Source organism: Gopherus evgoodei, chromosome 1, assembly GCF_007399415.2.
Source record: "Gopherus evgoodei ecotype Sinaloan lineage chromosome 1, rGopEvg1_v1.p, whole genome shotgun sequence".
Classification (NCBI taxonomy): domain Eukaryota; kingdom Metazoa; phylum Chordata; order Testudines; family Testudinidae; genus Gopherus; species Gopherus evgoodei.
This window is the reverse complement of record NC_044322.1, coordinates 310,639,721-310,649,945: the sequence shown is the minus strand read 5'-3', so window position 1 is coordinate 310,649,945 and position 10,225 is coordinate 310,639,721. Positions and strand designations below refer to the sequence as shown.

General features: G+C 38.0%; 1 protein-coding gene across 1 annotated transcript in view; it reads right to left on the bottom strand.

Annotated features, from left to right (window-relative positions):
- Nucleotides 1-4,413: 4,413 nt before the first annotated feature.
- The window catches only part of ADAMTS20 (ADAM metallopeptidase with thrombospondin type 1 motif 20), a 196,959-nt gene continuing 191,147 nt past the window's right edge, over nt 4,414-10,225 (bottom strand). Inside the window, 2 exon segments of the mRNA XM_030548927.1 lie at nt 4,414-6,085; nt 7,562-7,666. Of these exon segments, the coding sequence (XP_030404787.1) occupies nt 5,996-6,085; nt 7,562-7,666 (195 nt within the window). The 3' untranslated portion in view covers nt 4,414-5,995.

Here is a 10,225-nt window from a genome sequence, read left to right as displayed (position 1 = left end):
ACTTTCTTCCCTTTTTATGTGGCCAGTCAACTCTGCTGGGCTGCATGTGGGCAGTGGAGCTGTGACTCCATGTAGTTCTCATCCCTTCCTGGCTCCTTTTTGGAGCATTGTTTGGGGGCAGAATATAGTCTCTGTGCTTACCAGAAATCATTGAGTGTGTCCTGTAATATAGACATGTGGGTGTAAGTGTATGTAGATTTTACATTTTATTTGGTGATCTAGGGAAAAAATTGTCAAAATACTTTCTAAACTTGACAATTCTGTATTTTTATTAGTGTTTGGACAATTTGTATATTTTAATCTTAGCACCAAAATAAAATGACAAATACAGGTATTGGATTGTCCAATATTTCACTTACTATGGGTCAGACTCCAGTTGGTCACCTGCGGCTGGCCTGTGCCAGCTGACTTGGGTTCGTGGGGCTCAGGCTGCGGGGCTGTTAATCGCAGTGTAGACATTCCAGCTCTGAGCCGTGGGACCCTCTCAGCTCACAAGTTCCTAGAACCTGGGCTCTGGTCTCAGACTGAACATTTGCATCACAATTAAACAGCCCAAGCCTGAGTCTGCTGGCACAGGCCAGCTGCGGGTTTTTAACTGCAGTGTAGACATGCCCTAAGTGTAAACCAAACATGACTAGCTTTCCAATTGACATAATGTAATTTATCATGTGTAACAGCCACAAGATGGAGCTCTGCACATGGCATTTTAAGAAGATTCATCATATGAAGCACAGATCTGGCTTCAGATTGTGGTATAAATTTAGTGTGATGTCAATTAAAGGAAATGAAAACATAATACTATAGGAACGATCCATAGCTTTCATTTCAGTACATGAGACTTCAAACAGGAGCAAATATGTCAACAATATCAAGTAGCCAAATTCATCAGCGTTATTCATTAACCTGCATGTGTCCTTTAAATACCCTTTAGATTAAAAACTAGTGAGTTTGCACAGAATGATTGATGAAAAGCCCCTTCCCTCCCAAATAAATCAAAATACTAAAGTGGGGAATTCACGAAATGCCAGAACAGTGAAGTACATTCTCCCTAACATTCGTGCTGAAACTCAGGCAGACAGAGAAGCACAAAAGTCATGCTCCATTGAAGAATTCATTATAAAAGTATTTTCAATGGAAAGAGGAAAAGGAATAAATTCAGCCCCAGCTGTCATAAATAATGATTTTGGCCCACAGGCTTTTAATGACAAAGAGCTATTTATTCAATGTCACTATTGTAACCACATTAATACTCTGCTATTTGTTGTGAATTTGATGTTAAAAGTCTAAACAAATACAGTTTGCTTAGGAAAAGATATAAGGTTAGACTCTGCACTTAGCGATCTGAAAACTGCCCAGCACCCAGAAGGTGTCTTTTATTCCTGAAAGGGCAAGGAGAGAGGAGCCAACCTACTACCTGCCTCCCATGAACTGGCCAATAATAAGCCAGAGAGCATGGCACAAACCCTGCCCCCAGAATGTGGGGAAGGGAAGGAGTGGGAGATGCATCCCAAGGTTGGCACATGGCTGGCTGCACCCAAGCATCTTTCAAAGATGCAGGGTGGCCATCAACTGCAAATCCAGTCAATTCCCCTTCCTACTGAGATAGAGAGCATCTTCTGCTATTCCATTCCTGCACCAGGAACTGGAACACAAAGTTACAGTGTGAAGGGCAAAAGAACATTTAAGCCACTTTTCTCCTCCATTCCCCCCACCTAAATTAAAGCAACTTTAGGCCTGCTCTAAGTTATGCTCTGCTGCAACAGCTCTAGCAGAATATTGTGTTCTCCAGTAACATCTCTTCCCCTCTGACCTGCTCACAGAATACCCTATACATTACAAAGTGCAAGTTGAATGGTGCGGCTGTATCCAGCCTGAGGAAGTTGGACACTGTGATGGAGTCAGGGTGCAATGGTAAATTTACCCCATAAATTAGAAAATATCCTGAGGTTGTGATGTTACTTGATTAAAATTTCAATCTGCACAGTAAATGTAATAGCTTGGATTTTATTTCCCATCATTAAGTACATTAGAAAACTGCAGTATCTCATACCATGGTGTGGCAACTGTAGGCAAATTGATACTTAATGGTGACCATTGTAATGTGGTATGAGGGACAACTTACCTATATTGAAAAACTCTGGAGCACTAGCCAATGCTAGTATCAGCTAATGGGGCACTTTAAAAATTAAAAAAATCATACAGCTTTAAAAAAACCTAAATTTCCTTTCCAAAATTAACAATATGACTTTATTGTAGCTTATTGAAACTGGGAGCATTTTGGAAATCTAATTCTGCTTTACATGCCTTCTACTATCTGGCTGTTTTTGGTGGCTATTGCCCACTCCCAGACTGGCACTGCCTAATTTCTGCTCCCACCCTACCCCGTCCCAGCCCTTCTTTTCTTGTGGATCCCTGGCCTGAGGAACAACTTCCTTGGAGTCCTGAGGTGGGGGACAGATTGCCACTGAGGGTGCTGGCTGTCTCCCTGCCTGCACTGGAAGAGTGATGTCTGCTTGTAGAGGGTCCCCTCTTTGTGAAGATCAGGGGGCAAAATCTTCCATTACTGGGAAAAGGGGATGTGGGTGATAATATACTAGCATGATTCCCCAATGTTAAGCACTAAAGGCTAGATTCACATAGGGTCTTTGGCACCTAATTGCCACTTCAGGCACGTAATTTCCAGATTTTGGCACCACTAGGATTCACAGAACCATCATTCAGCTGCCTTCTAATCCTGTAGGTGCCTAAACTTGCTTGGAGCCTAAATGTTGGCAGTAAAAATTCCCTTGGCACCTGTGTTTCTGCCTCTCAGCATGTGCGCTGTAGCCTATCTCTAGTCATCCAGCTGTCTTAATCGCCAGAATGATTCACAAACTGAGGGAAGATACACTCCTCTGCCTAACTCACATGCAGGGCCCAATACAATAGCACACTCAGAGGCTGCCTAACGCCACACAGAACAGGCAGCAGGAGGAGCTCCCCTATAACCTTTAGCCCAGTGGTTAGGGTACATGCCCAGGGCATGGGAGACCCCTATTCAACTCCCACCTCTGCCTGATGAGAAGGGATTTGAACTTAGATCTGCCACTTCTCAGGCAAGTGCCCTAACAATTGGCCTATGGGACATTCTGATGTGAGGGTGGCTCAGCGTCTCCTGGTGAAGCTGCTCTCCGTTGGATAAATAAATAGCCATTGGCTACTGGGGCTCCCACCTCTGAGGCTACAAAGTCATTCTCTCTCTTTTCCCCCACCTGGCTTTTTGCAAGAAATGCTATAGGCACTTGTCTCCAGGAGAGGGTTCGCAGCTGAGAATCCCAAGCAAAGGTAGGTTTCTCCCTCCAGCCTAGACACTAAACTCCCTGAGGGAACAGGGCTGAGGACACATCCTCAGGCTTTGTGAATCCCAGTGGTTTTCTTCATGCCTAAAAGCTAGGCACTGTGACACTCAGCAACACAACACCTACCTTTGTGAATCTAGCCCAAACTTTCACTGCATGACAATGAACTGGGAGGAGCTGGATTTTCTTGATCATAAAGCAATGTTTTGGAATGAGAACAAGCATAGTTCATTTTGTGATTTTTGTAATGGAGAATAGTAAATGGAAGCTGTATCCTTTATAGTTTTTGAATTATTATAATTGGCCATTTCAATCAACAGTTATTATTCCAAATCTTTTAAAAAAGGCATTCACTAAAATGCTTTAAAAAGTTAGTTACATAGTAGCTGATGATACCTGCATCTTTTCAGTGTTTCTTTATTGAATGTAGTGGCCCATAATCTGAACTGCCACTTCCTCTGTAAAACTGTCTAGACTCCTGTGCTTAATCTTAATCAACCAAAGACCGCTACATGGAGGATTCCTTAATAAAACAGCATAATATCCTGTTGCAGGATTGGGTCCTTACTTAGCATAAACCTAACACCACAATATTAGTTCTTTCTTCTACAGAACAAAGTACTGTAAACTCTTCCCAACATTAAAGTTTCCTGTAGCTCTGATATGTTCTTTGCATTCCTTAAACTCACCTGTGAATTTTAAGTGCACAAGATTTGCAGGATTAGGTGTTAAATCCATGAGACATGAATACAGTTCTAGATACAAAGGAGTTTTTAATCAAATATTTTAAAAATGAATCTCACTACACACTGATTTCTGTTTGCCTGTACAGTGAATACAACTGATTGTGTGGCAATTATTTCAAGAATTAAACTATATGTTGTATTTTGCTCAAACGATGCTAGGAATTTGAACTATTCTGAAGGTATATAACAGCTTCATTATTTTTGGAATACTATGCTATACTTCATTGTGGGGATAAATAAAAAGTACTCAAGTGTCAATCACACAATTATATTTATTATATAAATATTTTATAAATTACATTTTAATTATAAATGTAAACATTTCTAGGAAAATAGTGTTATATATTTCTTATACACGTTTAGAACCAGTATAAGGCACATAGTGCAAAAATACTTTTCTGATACAGAGATCGCAAAATAGTCATCTACATGTGTTATCTAAAAAGCAACTACTTAAACGTATGTGGTACAATATAGCCTTTCATTAAAATGTATTCCTAACTTGGCTTACACTTTGTGGGTAAAACTAAGCTATAGCTGCCATATGACCTACCAGTTCTCACTGGCGTATAGTTAAAATAGTTAGCTGACATTTGATTGAGAATTAAAAATGCCTATAATTATCTAGTACATAATGTGTCTTATTATGCACGTAGAAAATCTTATTTTGAATACCTGAGAATTTACCTGAAACAGGTTATCTTTATTCTGTACTTATTTCTGCACTTCTGGACTTGGACTAATTCTAAACAACAAATCAAACAGCTACATCATGTCTGAAATTTAAACATTTCCTCCTATACATTTCATTTTGCTAGGATGAAGCACTTTTAACAATGTGCATTATAATTGCATTTATTGCCTTCTGAAAAATTAAACTGCACTTCTCAAAAACGTGCACTAGGCACACGTTGGCCTAACCTTACCTTCCCTTGTTGAACTCAGAACTTTCACTAAGGTCAATGGCAATTCTGGGTGTGGAAGTGAGACAAGATAGGGCTTTTGTTAATATGGTGTTAGCCACTTCCAACAAATAAAATGTCTGGAGTATGTGGGCAGAGGTTAAGTAAATATGTATAGTTATACAACCGCATACTAAATTGTACAACATACACAATATACTGCTTTTACAGTATACGTAGCTGTGTGAGAGGTAGGGTTTTAAAACTAGATTTTCAAACTATGATGTGTTTCTTTATTTTCTTGTACCCACAACAAAACAGCGTTTTGATGTTTAACATTTTTCATGGAGACTACAGAGTTTGAACCACACTTTCCAAAATTAATATTACTGTTTGAGCACCACAAAAATGAGAGAGAATGAATGTTTTTAATGACACAGAAATGGAAAAAAAAAACCTATAGAAACTGTATCAGGAAAAAGTATATTGATGATGCACTCTTCTGATCTAAATTGTTGACAAAACACAATTCCCAACAGGTTTCATAAAGCTGAAAGTAGTTGAAATTATGAATTGGTTTCCTTCTTTTCTACACTTTAATATAGTTAATCAAGAAAATCAGCACAGTATATGCATTTTACTGTACATTGTACAATGAGGTGCACTGATTAGTTGCAGGTACAGTATTACAATTATGGTCCAGTTTAAGGTGTTACCAGCAGTAACATCAGTGCAGTTTATTTTATTTGCTTGTATATACTGTACATTGAATGAATATCTCTTTATTAAAACCTGAGGGTTTATGATTGTGGTTTATGTACCTGTTAGCCCATCACTAAAAACGATTAAACAATGATATGCATCCTTGAACACTGAAGAAAATAGGAAGGAATTCTTAGTAGTAAACTAACACTTCAGAGATGAAAGACTGAAAAAAATAATAGCACCTAGAATTTGCACCTTAAAGACAGATTTTCCTGCCTTTGATGTTCTTACCACTTCAGGGTTTTTACTGTATTTGAAGTTGGAGACCAATACTTGTATTAGGAATACATTTCCCACAGAATCCTCCACATCTTCCATATATTTTAGTACCATCCTGGAAATTAGAGAGGCAAAAATAGCAAGAACTCAGTCAAGAGAAACTACTAATGCCACAGTTACACACAACAGTTTAATAAAATGTTGACTCATTAGAACCTTTGACACATCCCACTGAAGACTACTGTATCTGGAAGACAAAATCAAATTAACTTGAACCCATAATGAACTCACTGGGTTTGTCCAGACAGGGCAGCAGTATATACCAGAGGGCTCTAAATTGTAGACACTCGGAAAAGTTGAACTCAAACTGATATATGTAGACCTTGCTAATGCCCTCCTAAAGGTTCCTAGCATACGTTAATTTAGCACTGTTTCAGACAGGACTACATCAATGGGCAATAAGTACCTATTAGCACAGGTGCCAGCTTCCTACTTATTCCAAGGGTGCTCAGCTCCAGGCCTCAAGCCCCCCATCCTGCCCTGCCTCTTCCTACTTCCACCCCAGGCCCCAACCCCACCCATGCTCCACCCCCACCCCACCTCTTCCCACCCCCGTCCCTGAGCATACCCCATCCCCACTCCTCCCCTTTCCCCCAGCACCTCCTGCATGCTGCAGAACAGCAGATCGTGATGGGCAGCAGGTGCAGGGAAGGAGGGGAAGGAGTTGATCTGCAGGGCCACTGGCAGGCAGGAGGCACTGAGGGTGGAGGAGGAGCTGACTGCCAGTGGGTGGTAAGCACCTGCTAACTTTTTTCCGTGGATGCTCCAGGGCTGGAGCATCCTCAGATTCAGTGGCTATGCCTATTAGACTGTGTCAGCAGGGTCTATGCAGGGCAGTTAGAGTGCAATCCTTTAGAGCGTTCTATAATTTACAGCCCTCGGGGGGCGCACTGTCCTAAAGAATAGACAAGTTCATAAATTCTTGACCCATATGCACTGTGTACCTTCAGAGATTGCAAGGCTAACTGTGCAATGTTAGAATGTACTGCAATATCAATAACAATGTATACCCATATAACGATCTGAAATTTAATGAATTTACGAAAAACATGTATGGACTAGTGGTTAATTAACCAATGTGTGTTTTATACTATTTATACCCTAATGCTCTTTCGATTTCCTGCATGAATTCTGTAGGAGATAAAAGATCCATGAGAATTCCGCACAGTAGATATCGTAAAAAAGATTTATCACCTGGATAATGCCACTATGTCTTCTTAAAATTTTATGGAAAGCTAGATAGGACGAAGGTACTTACCTAGGTTGGAATGTTAGGAGAACAGGATTAAAACACTCTTAAGATCTCATGTCATCTTTCATAAGAGTTCAGTGACCACAAGTTGTCAGGCCTCAGTGTTATATCTCATCTCAAACAAATCAGTGGCCTTGAACAACATTTTGATTCAGAAATGACTGAGATCAAAGAGTGGCTCCTACTGAATCACTACCACCACTTCCTACAGCTCCGACGTACAGATGAAAGTGTCTCAGTCAAGTTGAGAATGGACAAAGAATATGCAAAACTACTTACTTGGGATTTGTGTATATCAACAGTTGCATAATTGCCCTGAGCAATCCATCTAGCTGTACTGGATAGCCTCAGTCCAGTGCCTGTCAAATTAATGCTGAACTGCCCCTATCAAGGAAAAAAGAAATCAAAGCACAGAGCTTACGTACAAACTTTAAGACACTTAACATTAGCAAATACTACTTAGAGTATTGCATTGTAACCTTATGTTCCATACTAAACTTTGTATTTCTAAAGTCAAAAAGCCTAGAAACCTCTGTGTTGACACACATAAGCCTTTTACTGTATTTAGCTTGCTCACCATCTCTTATACCTTGAGAGTAAATTATTATTTTAATATTTTTCTTGCCTTTTATAATAAAAAATTAGGTTACATCAAATACTCAGACATTTTGTGATGTTCCCAGATAGTTTTTGCAAAGGGATTAATTATGGACAAAAACATAACGATCAGGAGTTCAGTTTAGATTAGAGAAACATCCAAAAGTTCTGATATTTATTTGAAACATAAACAAGCATTTTCATCAAGAGACATTGCTGGAATTCTGGTACAAACAGTTTTTTTGTGTGATCCTTGCAGTAATTTCTGGTTTGCTGGCAATGGGAAATAATGCTAAATAATACCAATTATTAGATCGTTGGCATAATTACAATACCATATAATATAACATTAGTTATCATAATAATCAAATAACAATTCTGGTCAAAAGCCAGACATTTTGAGAGATCAGCAACAAATTTCAAAAATACTTTTAAAATTATCTGAATTTCTGAAAACCTCAAACTTTTTGGATTGATTCATGTTTTGGGTTTGAGTCACATTTTATCTGAAGTGGATTGCTTATTATTCCTAACTGAAATCTGATGTCTTTATTTTAATCTGTGTATTAAAAAATGTGAGACCTGCCAGAATGAGGCCTGCTTTCTTAAAGATAGACAAAGAGGGTGAGGTAATATCTTCTTTTGGACTAAACTCTGTGGGTGAAAGAAACAAGCTTCTGAAGCTTTGAAGAAGAACTTTGTGGAGCTCAAAAGCTTGTCTTTCACCAACAGATGTTGGTCCAGTAAAAGATATTCCCTCACCCACCTTGTCGCTCTGATATCCTGGGATCAAGACAGCTACAACATCTGAAACAACAATTTCTCAAAAGATAAATATTTTAAACTGTGTTCTGAACTTTTTGGAGCTACATAGGCAGGGATTGCCACACTCTGGCAACTACAGACACATCCTTCTCTTCTACTCACAGCTCTCAGCCTTTTTCAAGTGCAGTATCCAATCAAGTGCCTCACCCTATTCTGAAAGTGATAGCTCACTCTTCCATGCTTACATAATACTTAATATACCTCTTAACAAAAGCAATCAATACAGATACAAATAAATATTTAATTTAAATTCACTGCTAAATACAAAGTTGTATAATAAACACAATTTCAGAGAATTGCATAGAATCCAAAGCCCTTTTATATGCAAACCTGTATTTAAAAATAAAAATCAAAGATGGACTTGAAACACACTTTAGAACAGACAACATGTTCAGAACTAGAAACTATACTAACCTTTTTCCACTAATTTTTTCCACTTTAGAAAATAAATGGTGACATAGAAGACAAGTTGCAGAAATTGAATAAACTACATTAATGCAATATTGTGGTTGATATTTTAAACAAACATGTCAGCAAATACTCCGTGTGTGTGTACATACAGACAGTGCCAAAACTTGCTCCCCCTAGTAGCGAATGAGAATTTTGCAATTAACTTTAATGAAAACTGAATCAATCCTGTATTGAATGTGCTTGTTTTAAATTTTGTAAAGCGATGAAGGCTATGAGATTAGTACTATGCAATCGAAATCTCAGTCAGTTCCAGTAATACAGTACTACATGAAAAACTCTCTCCCATTTTACTGCTTTATTCTTTTGCCAAAATCCAATATGGTAAATATATGTTCTACTTAGTGTTGGGTGGTTTAATCTAGGCTTGGCAGAATTTCAATTTTAATTTTTTCTATAATTTTGACAGATAATATCAAAGTTTATCTTTAAGCATTTTTTTCAATTTTTATCTATTTAAATTTTCACAATTGTGAAATTCTGAGGGGGGGTCAGACAATTATTTAAAGACAGATGTTGAGATTCAAAAAGTTAAAACTTTATAAATATTAAAACACATTGTCAACATCATATGTAAAAATATACAAAGTGAATAACCTTAAATCAACAAATCATACCCGGTTTTCCTATTGATTCACTAGCACATTTTAAACAATCTAATCACTGGATTTTGACTCTAATAAAGTTTTCAAACAGCAATTTTCTTATTTTGCCTATCTGTAAATTTCAATGATCATCAATGGTAATACTTTTTTCTCAGTTTGTGGTATACAGTGAAATCAACATTTACCGACTTACTGAAATCTAATCTTTCCAAGCCTAGTTTAAAGGTGTAAATGTTTAATGAGATACCTGTATTATGATAGTACCCAAGCGTTATCAAAAATAAACTACATACAAAGGACTGTAGGTACTGTATGAAGAGTTTATTTTTATTTCAGGGTACTAGTGATGCATATGCACCATTTAAGTGTCACACTTGTGATTCATATAGATGCTGGAAACGTCATGAAAATTCAGTCTCGTATAGTTTGGTCTCTGTATATAGATATT